The sequence below is a fragment of the Myxocyprinus asiaticus genome, chromosome 21 (assembly GCF_019703515.2).
Source record: "Myxocyprinus asiaticus isolate MX2 ecotype Aquarium Trade chromosome 21, UBuf_Myxa_2, whole genome shotgun sequence".
Classification (NCBI taxonomy): Eukaryota; Metazoa; Chordata; class Actinopteri; order Cypriniformes; family Catostomidae; genus Myxocyprinus; species Myxocyprinus asiaticus.
Genome location: NC_059364.1, coordinates 43,149,844 through 43,163,840, shown reverse-complemented (window position 1 = coordinate 43,163,840; position 13,997 = coordinate 43,149,844). Strand labels below are relative to the sequence as shown.

The 13,997-nt window shown below is 39.6% G+C and overlaps 1 protein-coding gene across 1 annotated transcript in view; it reads right to left on the bottom strand.

Annotated features, from left to right (window-relative positions):
• Positions 1–13,997, bottom strand: part of LOC127412310 (neuroendocrine convertase 2-like) — a 120,043-nt gene that overhangs the window by 88,591 nt on the left and 17,455 nt on the right. The window contains exons 3-4 of the mRNA XM_051648559.1: positions 1,339–1,452; positions 844–952 (exon numbers count right to left, since the gene is read on the bottom strand). Coding sequence (XP_051504519.1) covers positions 844–952; positions 1,339–1,452 — 223 coding nt within the window. The remainder of the gene's footprint in view (positions 1–843; positions 953–1,338; positions 1,453–13,997) is intronic.

The following is a 13,997-nucleotide window of genomic DNA, read 5'->3' as shown; positions in this document are numbered from 1 at the left end:
GCAAACTGAATCACGTAGCCGAGTCAGACGGTCCGGATCAGCCATCGCGACAGATTGGAAAGCGCAAGCCACGCATCCAAGCTCCGCATGAGAGGGACCAACGGGACAATCTCCAAAAATGGAACGGTGGATGGTGGTCATGATGACGGCCGTGCACACCGGGTATGTGACCCAGGGAACGAGGAAACCGCTCTTTTGCTGAACTGTTGGGCATGTGGCGAAATCAAATGAAAAGGCAACAAAAGACAGCGACCGTGACCATCTGAAGTTGAGAGGTAACGACCGCAACCAGGAATAACACACAAATGGAAAGACATCTTTAAAAAGATGCGCCTTTAAAAAGACGTTCCGTGTGTGCCGCTCTTTTAGAGAAATATACTCTTTTAAGGAAAATATACTCTCTTTTTTCTGCCGAAGCGCCCAGGGGCGTTCTCTGTAGTGCACCAGTGCAGAGGAGGGAGAAGCCGCTGAAATGCGTCATCAGATCCAGCAGAGGTGAATGAACAATCAGCTCAGTAAACATTGACCGTTCGGCTCCGAAGAGAAAATCTGAATGAGTGGTTGCCCGCCAGCTCCTTTTATACCCGTATGTCCGGGGGAGTGGCATGCAAATACCACTCGCCAATTTTCATTGGCCTTTTATCAAAGACCAGAGGTGTCTCGGGCTCCCAAGAATGACCCCTAGTGTCACTACATCGACACAACTTCGAGTGAGTGACAGATAGGTAACTAACAGATGCAATAGGTGCTTATGCACCTTCTGTGCGTGGCCCCTAATTATCAAATCTTAAAATCAGAAATTACTGATTTATACCAGCCAAGCTTTGGTTAGACTTTACGTACCGTCATCCATGATGGCAATAGTCACACCCTTGCCAGTGTAGCCCATCTGCCAGGCTTCTGCCACATTTAGGTCCAGCCCTGGGGTTCCGTCCGCTTGCCCTGTATTTATCTAATCAAGCAATACAGACACGTCACATGAGCTGAGCATCCAAAGCACACAGACACTTCAAAATTAGATGTTAGCAGGGTAGGGAAAATAAATGTCACACATATTACACTTCGCTGAAACCCTGCTGTGGCATACTTATAACTGACAAACTAAATTAAGGAACGTTCTCCTTTCAAAACAGACAGGCATTTCTGTCCTGTTAAGCCCTGGGGAAATAAAGAAATCAACGTTTTTTGACGCTGGCTCGCACACAGCATTGATGATGACTGCTAATGAGGAAAATCATTTAAATGAAGAGCCATCAGCTTTCCAGATGAATCCAATACAAACAATCACAATGTTGAAGGTCAAATCAAATGAAGACATTATGAACAGTAATTACTTACAAGATACCACTGCTTGGTGAAAAGTGGGTCACTCATATTGACGTCAAAGTTAATGATATCCCTGTAGCCCCTCTTCTGACGGCCAAAACCCTTCTGAGGAAACACATTCTTCACCTGAAAAACAAAGCAAAGGCAACTTTCATTGGATTCCGATTTGCCAACCTTACAGACTTGCTCTTATTTGCTTAAAGCGATAGTTCACCCAAAATGTACATTCTGCCATTTACTCATCCTCATGTGGTTCCAGACTACTGTGGAACACAAAAGAAAAGCATCTTTTTTTTCCCATACAATTACAGTGAATGGTGACTGTGGCTTTTGTGTTCCATGGAAGAAAGACTAAAGTCATACAAGTACGTCACATGAATTTGGGTGAGGGTGAGTAAATGATAACAGAATTTTCCTTTTTGTGTGTACGATCCCTTTAACCAACATGATACAGCTGACAAGTACTGTTCACTATCATTTTGAAGTCTTTTCATAGAGGAAAAACCCTCAAGACAAAAAACTTTAAAAGCATTAGCGGTGGTTTGGTGTTGGTCAAGCTAGCAGTAGGGTTTTCAACAGAGCTTAGAAACTAAATGTCAGTTTTTTTTCTTTAATATTACCAAAATTCAAATTATATCAGAATTTTAAAGACATTATTTCAATTACGGGAAAAAAGCTACAAGACATCAGTGATCAACAGATTTTTAAATCGACATTATATTATTTATTGCAAAGAACAATAGTGCATTGCTAAAGGGCTGTTTAGACCAAAGGCATTCTCGTGCTAAAAAAGCAAGATGCAGCGCAATGCATATAAAAGAAATCAGTTGTCTCAAAATGTACCTTTAAAAGTTGATGCTCTTTTTTTACCCTACACAGCGTCTAAAAATGTCATGCTCCTGCATGAGATGCTAAAAAAATGGTCAATTACATCTGTCTAGCGCATGTTTATTTATAAAAACAATGGAAAAAGAGCACAGATGGACACAAAAATCATACTGTGTGAACGCCTACTTACGCTGCAATACGCTGATAAAAGAGCAAGACGCAACAACCAAAGATGTCCACCTAAGTCATTGTCAGTGATTGGCACACATCTAAAATTCAACAAAATAGTTTTTGCATTTGAATTTGCATTTTCAATTCGACATATTGTATATTCAAATTGCGAATTTCCATTCGACAGCCTTAGCTAGCAGGATTGTGTGCCATTCAGAACTGAATTGAGAACAATTTTGAAAATGTCCTGAATTTAAATTGAGGTAACATACATGATAGAGATTTGTATTTTAAAAATAAAAATGAAATTCAGTAGCTGTAAGTGTAGTTTTTAATAAAACATTTAATTTTTACCTATAAACAGGTTAACATACATGCAACATATTTGTTTTTTCCAGCAAAATTAGATGATATTAATGATAAATGTTTAAAATTCACCCTTATAGATTTTTATTTAAATGTATACATATTTCAGTATATTTAATAAATTAACTTTGTGTGGCCAATTCAATTCAAATTCCAAATCGTGACTTGAAAGGGACACAATTCTTAAATTCTGAATTTTGCCCAACCTGAAGCAGGTGGACCAAAGCAGTCATGTTAATGAATATAGTTTAAAAGCTTGCTCTGAACACCAGCATCCAAAACATCATTCTAGTCTTTTCAGTAAGGATAAATAGCACAGCTGAGCACAATATTCCTGGCTTGTATAATTTCATAATAGTGTTGAATTACTCATGGTTGGATCATTGTCCTTTAAATTACCAAAGTAATGTAGCTTGACCCTTCACCCGAACCGCAATGGAAGCCCCCGGAAGCCCGCCACTACTAAAACATGACGTCCAACCATGCCTTGCAGACAAGGACAACCCCAATTACTGCTCTTAACACAACAACAGAAGAGATCAGAAGAGGTTGGTACTCTGATTTAAAGGGCGCTTTGATGGCGGCTTAAACCGGCCCTCCACACGACAAAAATTTACATCAAATGAGTATTTTCATTTGCAACACCATTTAGCTTGTTAATTTACACTTTGATCTTGGTTGTATCTCAAACTGTAAAGTCAAACAGATAAAAGAACAATGATTTTAATGCTCAAATCAAAGATAGCAGATGCTATTAAAATTTTTCATGTGCAGTTGTGGTTACAGTGTAATAGAGAGTTAGAGTGTGAAGTCAACATTTCAAAAACGCAAAGGGCACTTGAGGTTGAGCTATATTCTGAATATAATCACTCCAACATCCTTTAGCCTTGACTAAATTTACAATATAGCACAGCCTCTTGTACCTTATTGCTTAAACAGACAAATTGTAGTCAACATAATCTAAGAATACAATATAGTTTAAGAATGAATTAGTTTTAAAACTTTAAAACTTCATGAATCCAAAGGGGAGATTATTTAGTTGGAGAAATTGGATTTACCTTTAAAATTTTATGCTAAATATCAGTAATATGAACGTGGATCATGACCATATGCATCTATTCATTTCTGAAATGCTGTCTGCACAAAATCTGGCAAATTATCGTAATCACTTTGGACCTTTACATCTATTAAAATATAATTAACCAAACAAAAACGTTAACAGTCAAAACCACACAGCAGTAACTCTCAGTTGTGCAAATAAATTACAGCAGTGTTCTTGCTTTCTTCTCACACTGATTGATACCTACAAGAGGCCAGACACCAACAGATGCGACACTCATTTAGATAAATGAATTCATTCAGCATGACAACATACTTTAATATCTCTTTCAATTAAATTATTAAATTATTCAATTTTGTGGTGTTAATGTAACATTGATAAAACTGGGCAGGTGATTTCCAGAGAGTAAATGGTCAAATTAAGTGTTATTTTATGTGTTTTGTGCAAGATGAATATAAAGGGGGATACTTGTTAGTGTTTAATGTTTAGTTATGTTGAGTTTTAGAAAAGTTTCTGTGATTGTTGGAGTTTTGGGGGTTACCATTATGGTGAAGAGTGGAGCTTGAGCTAACGATGAGGACAGGTGAGATTACATAGTAATTTTAAATTAAGAAAACATCATAGTTACTTGTGTAACCTCCGTTCCCTGATGGAGGGAACAAGACGTTGTGTCGATGTAGTGACACTAGGGGTCACTCTTGGGAGCCCGAGACACCTCTGGTCTTTGATAAAAGGCCAATGAAAATTGGCGAGTGGTATTTGAATGCCACTCCCCCGGACATACGGGTATAAAAGGAGCTGGTATGCAACCACTCATTCAGGTTTTATGCTGAGGAGCCGAGACAAGGTCCGGCCATTTCAGTGGGTAGTTCAGCGTTGTGGCAGGAGGGACACAATGTGTCATTGCCTCCATCAGGGAACGGAGGTTACACAAGTAACCATGACATTCCCTATGTGTCACTCACTCGACATGGTGTCGATGTAGTGACACTAGGGGTCCCTATACGAAACGCCACAACTGGCTGAACTGTGTTACGTGAACTGGCGATGTGTGGTGGGCAGACCACTGTGTGCCTCATAGCCAGCACACCAGGTCGACAAGTAACCTCCCCCAACATAGTTATGAGTGTCGAACGGCTCTTTGGGGACAAGTCGACTACCCAAAAGATAGAGACAGGCTAACCCAGTCGTGGCCACTTTTCCCCTTATCCGACTGGGCTGCCAGGTCTAGTCGGTCTAGTCGGGGGGTGTCCCTCCCAAGGGGAAGACACTGTGGAGACCACACCACCCAACCCAGGCGCCTCTTAGGAACCTGATGATCAGGTCGTGCTTCCCTAAGGACTTACCGTCGACTGCATCATGGTGTGCTGCTATGGCAGCAACGTACACCTTCAAGGTGGAAGGGGACAGCCTCCCTTCCAACCTCTCCTGCAGGAAGGAAAGCACTGATCCGACTGCGCATCTCTGGGGGTCTTCCTGTCGGGAAGAACACCACTTAGCGAACAGACGCCACTTAAAGGCATACAGGCGCCTCGTAGAGGGGGCCCTAGCCTGGGTGATCGTGTCTACCGCCGCATCCCGTCCAGGGGCCAGACATGGAGATTACAGAGGTCTGGTCATGGGTGCCAGATGGCACCCCGTCCCTGAGAAAGAAGGTCCTTCCTCAGGGGAATTCGCCGGGGGGGATGGGGGGGCGTTGTCGCGAGGAGCGTGATGTCCGAGAACCATGTCTGGGTGGGCCAGTAGGGTGCTACCAGGACGACCTGCTCCTCATCCTCCCTGACCTTGCACTGGGTCTGTTCAAGTAGGCTCACTGGGGGAAACGCATATTTGCGCATGCCAGGGGGCCAGCTGTGTGCCAGTGCATTTATGCCAAGGGGTGCCTTGGTCAGGGCGTACCAGAGCGGGCAGTGGGGAGGATTCTTGGGAGGCAAACAGGTGCACCTGTGCCTGTCCGAATCGACTCCAAAACAGCTGGACCACCTGAGGGTGGATTCTCCACTCTCCTCTGAGGGTAACCTGTCGTGACAGCGCGTCCGCTGTAGTGTTGAGGTTGCCCAGGATATGAGTGGCTCGACAGTGACTTGAAGTGCTGAGCGGAGGGTTCCATTCTAGCCGATGCTCGCTGCTGCCCGGGAAAGCATGTCATCATCTCCGTGTCAGCCTGTGACTGGGCAATTGTCCCCGAAGGGGTAGCCCAGCTGAGGATTCCACGTCCGACTGGACGAGCCCGCTCTCCGATGCTGCACTCGAGAGCTCATCACAATCAAGGGCTCCGAATAAGAGGTTGAACTCGCCGTGAGACGAGCCGGCGGACTCATCCGGAAGCCCGATCGGGGCAGACGAGTGTGCTGGGGAATGGGAGGTCCGCGGAGGGATACCTGGTGGAGGCGGTCCCATTGGGGTCCCCAAATCGCCCCCAGTGCTAGCCGCGCTGGCCTCATACCCATGGGTAAAAGGACTGAGGCGGGGAGCCTCTGGGGTGGCTTGCTTTCTTACGAAGGCGAGCCGCGACCGCATCATTGCCATGGACATGTCCTCGCAATGAGTACATGACCATCCACGAATGCTGTCTCCGCGTGAGCAGTGTCCAGACACAATAGACAGTAATCGTGACCATCAGAAGGCGAGAGATAACGAGCGCAACCAGGAATAACACACAATCGGAAAGGCATCTTTAAAAAGACGCGTCTTTAAAAAGACGTTCCGTGTGTGCCACTCTTTTAGAGAAATATACTCTTATTTCTGCCAAATTGCCCAGGGGCATTCTCTGCAGTGCACCAGTGCAGAGGAGGGAGAAGCCACTGAAATGCGCCGTCAGATCCAGCAGAGGTGAATGAACAGTCTTGGGAATTCAGCTCAGTGAGCATAACTGTTCGGCTCCGAAGAGAAAATCTGAATGAGTGGTTGCATACCAGCTCTTTTTATACCCGTATGTCTGGGGGAATGGCATGCAAATACCACTCACCAATTTTCATTGGCCTTTTATCACAGACCAGAGGTGTCTCGGGCTCCCAAGAGTGACCCCTAGTGTCATTACATCAACACAACGTCAAGTGAGTGACAGATAGGGAACTCATTTCAAACATTTGAAACCACTGTCCACGGTTGAATCAAGTTCAGCCAAAAAGCTATTGCCTACCGTACGACAGTATAAATGTGTCAGCCAGTAGATATTTTCCTATACTATTTATACTGTAGTAGATATTTGCACGACTATCATTGGAAAGGAATGATTTACATCACACGAGACCTGCAAAGAAATATGGAAAAAAGGCAAAAATATAGAGCGTGGGATGTGTCCGAAACAAGTCAAGATGAAAAACGTACTAAGGATGTTTAGTTAGGCACAGTGCAAAGCGGAGTTTTTTACATTACTTGATGCATTAAAACAGAATTCAAATTATGTGCAGTCACAGGAATGTGTACTATATACAGTATTGGCTATTTACTTACAAATGCTTGAATGTTGCTCATCCAGTCAAATTTAGAGTCAGAACTATCAATTTAATAGTTAATTTTACTGCTTTAAGTCTTTTGCTTTTAACTCAAATATTTTACATAATGTAACACAGTTTTTGCACTGATGACAGACTTAATTTGTAATGAATTATATATACTTTGTGTCCATCAAGTTCCAAGTAAAAAGAGAAAATAATTGAATGAATCTGAGTAGCTTTAATTTGTAATGTATTTAATTCACTATATTATCCACAAATATGCATTAGGCATTGTTATTTAAAATATAATACCCATTAATTAATAACCATTAAACTAAATTGTAACATACTTTATGGGTGTTTCTTAAACTTCAGGCAATTTATTATTATTATTATTATTATTATTATTATTATTATTTATTTATTTATTTATTTATTTTTAATTTTAATTTATTTTTTAAATGAAGGTCTTATTCAAAATGACTTTTGCAAGGCCTGCATAGTTTATTTTGGTACTTTTTAAATGCCTTTAATGTACAGATTTTACTGTTTTAGCCTTGTCCCAGACCCAGACTTTCAATATTAAACTATGAAAATCCATTACAAACAATAATAAATCATTATTTTCACCACACCAAACAACTGTCAGTGAAGAGCGTGCTTGAGAGGAAATATGAGACAAGTGATGTTTTAAGAAAACAAAGAAAATTTAAGGTAAATATCATTAGCGAGCAGACTATTTTTATTAGTAGTGTGAAAGTGTTATATGTGAAATAACAAGTGTGAAAATGTTATTTCATTGTGTGTATTGAGGACACATAAAATGTTATCTATGAAATTAGCTTAGAAAGACAGAGTCAGGCATTTTATTTAAAAAAAAAATTTAATTGTAATTTCTATTACGGTCAATTGCACAACAGAATTCTATTAAACACAATACAGAATTTTTAAATGTGCTGAAAATAACACTAGTGGAAATATCTACAAAAATGACATAAATCTCCTGTGATACATGTACAATCACTGCAAGTGGTTCTTTCTGCAAAAGAAAAAATATATTAACTCTACAGTACCTGGCACTAGATTCAAGGACATAATAATTGAGTTGTAAGAACTTAAGCTGAAAAGGGGGAAAGTGACATGTACAAGAACTGTAGTCTTTGAATTAAATTGGCTTCATGGGTTTATGAGACGATACTGTTGATCGCAGAGACCTTGAATCCCAGAATTTGCAGATGGCACTGAAATATTTCTACACTACATCAGTTTTGAAGAATATATTACATTTCATTGTCCAATTTAAATATTACACATGATTCCAAAAGACTCTGAAGCATTATACAAACCTTTTGATAAAGTTTAGTGACAGTCAGTGGTTTGGGGAACAGAAAAATGGTGACACCTTCAAACATATGTTCTACTGATCTCAGTTAACCCTGCATGCCCTTCTCTTATGCTTCTCAGCTCTTTGTGTGTGGTGTTTTCTGTGGGACTATACGGATAGCAGTCTGTCTTATCTCCCTTCATCTGGCACATGTATGACTCAGATGTTGCTGCTTCTCAAAATGGCACAGTATGCTTAATATGCACATTACCCTGATTTTTATTTTATTTTTTTTCTTAAAAATGAAAATCCCAAGCTTTGATTTAGAACTTGATATTTGAATCATATTCTCCAGTTTTAGCCCAAGCAATTTACAAATGAGAATTATACAAACAAAAGTGATCAATCAAAGGGAAATAACAATACAAGTATAGTGCTACCAAATTTCCATTTGCCCTTATATGCGTACCTTGAGTCTTTAGTGACCCAAGACCATTTTTGGGGGTTATGCCCCCAAATCTTTAGTTTTCCTCCACCTTTTTTATGACTAGTGTAAAAAAAAAAAAAAAAAAAAAAACATTCTTATTGCTTAATTACCAAAGCATTTATGGTCATCAGTGACCCGAGATATGTAAAAGTGTTGCAAAATATATTTGCACCTCCATAAATCATATTTTATGATTATTTAAAATCTATATATGTTTATTATGACAGGCTATCCGGTTGCTGCCGGCACGCTGCTCGAGTCTGTTTGTTTGTAGCTTGCTAGCCTGCTTAGCCTATTATAGCACAAAATCAGCTTTGCTGAAAGTGTTTAATGATATACTGTCTACAGTTGACTCTGGGAAAAATGCTGTATTAATTCTATTAGACCTTACTGCTGCTTTTGATACAGTGGATCATAGCATTCTCCTCGCGAGGTTGGAACATTGGGCTGGTATAAAGAGCATTGGTCTTCCTCAATCCTCTCTTTTCCGTTTTCAATTGGTTCAAAATGCTGCGGCCAGTTTTTTGACATCATCTAGAAAGTGTGATCATATTACCTCAATCCTGGCTTCTCTGCACTGGCTTCCTGTTTATTTCAGGATACAATTTAAAATACTGTTGTTTGTTTTTAAAGCTCTTAATGACCAGGCCCTGTCATATATTAGGGATTTAATACAGCCATACTTACCTACTAGGTCTTTGAGATCTGCTGACAAAATATTGTTGCATATTCCCCAGTCACATTTTATACTTAGGGCGATAGAGCCTTTGCAGTTGCTGCCCCTAGGCTATGGAATCAACTACCACTTGACATTAGACAAGCTTCATCACTGTCTATGTTTAAATGCAAGCTTGCATAAATAACACTTGTGTTCTCTAGCGTTTTGCAGTATCAATTGAGATTGTTTTGTCGCATTTTATTGTATGTATTTTAATGTATTTGTTTTATTTTACTGTGTAACACATCAATGGAAAGGAGGAGGCGAGAACCGGCTTGACAATATAAATAATATTTTAATAAGAAACTTAAACCAAAAAGACAAACACACACGTAGGTGTCGGACAGCTGTCCATAAGTCTCTCTCTCTGCTGCACTGCTGTCTCCAGTCGGCCCTTATCCCTCTCAGGCTAATCAGCCCAATTAGGGGCCAGGTGTGCGGAATCATGACCCGGCCCTGCCCTCCACCCTGCCACATACTGTATTGTAGATTTTTCTGTCCAGCACTTCGGTCAGCTTTGCTGTGTTGAGTGTGCTTTAGAAATACATTTTACTTACTTTTTTTACTTACTTAGCATTGCTTATTCCTCTACGCTCATCGTATTATTTTACCGCGTGCTTCGTTTTTTTTCTTTTCTTTTCTTTTCTTTGTTCCGCTTGTCTACATCTTGCATTTCGACTGCGTGCATTAATTTTCTCCTTTGTGTTTTACATGGATTATTGCATCAGTCTCAAGCATCTGCTGATCAGAAACAAACACAACAGCAAACAATTGCGTGAGGAATTCACATTGATCTCAAACCCTCGCCGCTCAAGAACAACCATAACAACAACAACAACAACAACAACAACAACAAACAATTGCGGAAAGTCATGGTATCCGCTCATATTATTGCTTCCTGCATTGCATGCCACATCTTTACTATAGCATCAGCATTGAGGGCTTTACATGTGATAAATGTAAGGAATTCGTCAGGCTGACGAAGAGGGTTAATGAGTTAGAGACATCTGAACACTAGTGGAGGTCAGTGAGAAAGAGAAGTCAGTAGAAACTGTTTCGGATGTGGTTAAAACAGCGAAACGAAACAAAAACTATGTCAGACACTGTAATATACTCTGGCCCCTTCCTGCACAAGGTTTATAGTAGATTAGTGTCACTGAATGGCTGGATGTCTGAGTGGTGTCCGGAGAATAGCATAGGATTTATAGACAATTAGAAGAGTTTTTGGAGTAGAACTGAACTGCTAAAGAGAGACGGACTCCATCCCTCCAGGGAAGGTTTTGCACTCCTCTCTAGTAATTTGGCTCATAGTCTTAATAGTGATAGTATTTGACTAACTGGGGCCCAGATCAGGAAGCAGACAAATTGGCTAATCCAAACATCTGCTAGCTGCCTTGAGACTTTACACAGGTCACATAAACAACAACACATAGAGACAGTATCACCTAGATATCACATAGAGACTGTGTCTGTTCTCAGAACTGTTAAACACAAACCCCTCCCTAAATCATTTAGAAAAAAAAAATGATTACGGTAAAACTTAAAAAAATAAAAAATAAAAATAAAAATAAAAATAGAAGATAAACATCATATGAAGGTAGGGCTACTAAACATTAGACCTCTTTCAACCAAAGCACTAGTTGCAAATTAAATTATTACAGATCATAGTTTGGATGTGCTCTGTTTGACTGAAACCTGGCTTAAACTGGATGAATATATTAGTTTAAATGAATCTACTCCCCCAGTTTACTGTTATAAACATGAGCCACGCCTGAAGGGTCGGGGAGGAGGTGTTGCTGCAAAAAGTTTTTGGTGATAATCAGAGGACAGGAAATAAGTTTAAGTCTTTTGAACTAATAATGCTTAATGTGACACCGTCAGTTACAATTAAAAAATCTCTGTCGTCTTTTGCGCTTGCTACAGTATATAGATCACCCAGGCCGTATTTGGATTTTGTTGGTGAATTTTCAAATTTTCTATCAGATCTAGTAGTTACTGTGGATAGAACTTTAATTGTTGGTGACTTCAACATTCACATAGATAAACTCTCTTGGAGTCAGTCAAAATGTGATAGGACCAACTCATCGCTAGATTTAATTCTGTCATATGGAGTTGATATTGATACTATAGAAATTCTGCCACAGTGCAATGACATCTCAGATCATTACCTCGTCTCTTGTATGCTGTGATCAGCTAATGTTACTCAATCTACACCACACTGTCATTCAGGTAGAACTATTCTTTCGACCACTAAAGATAGCTTCACTAATACTCTTCCAGATGTATCTCATATACTCAGTAAGCCAAAAAGTCTAGAAGAACTTGAAGTAATATCAGAAACTATAAATACAGTCTTCTCTAGCACTCTTAATAGTGTTGCCCCCCTTTGATTAAAGAAAATCAAAGAAAAAAGCCCCGCACCATGGTACAATGATCACACTCAAGCTCTCAAGAGAGCAGTTCGGAAAATGGAGCACAAGTGGAAGAATACAAAATTAGTGGAATTTCGCGGTGCATGGAAGGATAGTGTCTGTAGCTACAGACAGGCAGTAAAAGCTGCCAGGTCAGCATATTTTAGCAAGCGTCTGGTCTGCCAGAACAAGAAACATTTATCATGCTTTATAACTCTGCAAAGAATTTAATGGAATCTACGCTAATATTATTCTATTTGTTTCCCTGTCTCAATCTCGGGATTCATATCCCAAGGTTACCAGAGCCGGCAAGATCCACCTCCGTTCCTGCTTGGTGTTGGACTTCACTGCTATGTGTCTCTAAGTGATAATGACTAAACGCAGCCGGTGCCAGCCAGACATCACTTCAGTCTATTACGATGGACTTCAGGGGATGAACTTATGCCAACTCCAACCATAAGTCATGGGATACTTCATATGCCATTGCCTGAACCTTGGATTTAGGATAGACCTCACTGAAATGACCTGCTGGTTGAACTGCGATGCACCTCACTGATCTCTGCCTGCATCACCTTGGTCTAATGATGAACTACACTCTTAAAATGAAATTCATAGACTTTCAAGTATTTGCCAGCAAAAGCCTTCATCGGTCAACTAACAAAGGACAATGCATCATGTTAATCCAGGATGAACCTCAAAGACATTAGTCATTAATCTTACAGTTCATACAAAATCTTTGTATAAACACTGGCCCTTCACACTTACTTAGTTTACTAATTTTAAACCATGACCTACACTGCACACAAATAACTAATCCTGGCATTATATCCATGCTGGCTAGCCAGAGGGGAACTGGCCCCCACAATGAGCCTAGTTCCTCCCAAGGTTAGTTTTCTCCATTAATCAACATCTTATGGAGTTTTGTATTCCTTGCCACAGTCGCCTTCGGCTTGCTCACTGGGGTTCTAAATACAATTATGATTTAATGATTTATTTGTATACACAATTTACAATCATATTTAATCAAACTACACAATGATGACTTTATAGAATTTATATTACAGTTTTCATTTTCTGTTAATGCATGAATTTTCTGTTAATGCATGAATTTCTGTAAAGCTGCTTTGAAATGATGTGTGTTGTGAAAAGCGCTATACAAATAAAAATGACTTGACTATTGTTTTGTTTATTACAAGACAAATGAGTACTACATTCATAAAAATGAGAACTATACCATGCTGATTTTCTACGCAACAATGGTAAATTATCCCATATGCGTGTGCACACATACATATTATACAAGCTAATTGTTCCTCAAGGTTGCGCAGTTATTTCAGTGATTTATTTGATTTACATTTGACATTGCTATTTGATGAAGAAGCAACATGAAAATAAACTATAGCAAGTACAACATATGAACATTATGATATGGCTATTGCCATGTGGGTGTACAATTACAGTTCTGTACATTGTACATCTATTTAGACTCAATAAGTGTAAAAAAAAAAGAATAACATAAATGTGCAGCTTATGTGTAGCTCAGCATGTGTTTGATAGCCATTTGTGTCTCATAAAATTTCAGCATGGAAGTAATGAATCCTGTCTAATCATTTGTTGAATCATCTCTTTGATATATGAAAAAGAAACATCAAAATGCATTCTGTTCTATTGTTTTCTAAATGTCTTAAAAAAGCTTTAAACATTTTACACTGTCTGGGTATTTTGTAGATCCATTTCTGAGAGATATAACCTGTATGTGCCATGTTGTGAATGACCCCAGGTATGTAATAATGTGGAATAATGTTCATTAATTAAAACAGGTATAGGATAAAATAAGATGCATAACATAAATAATTATTTAACTAT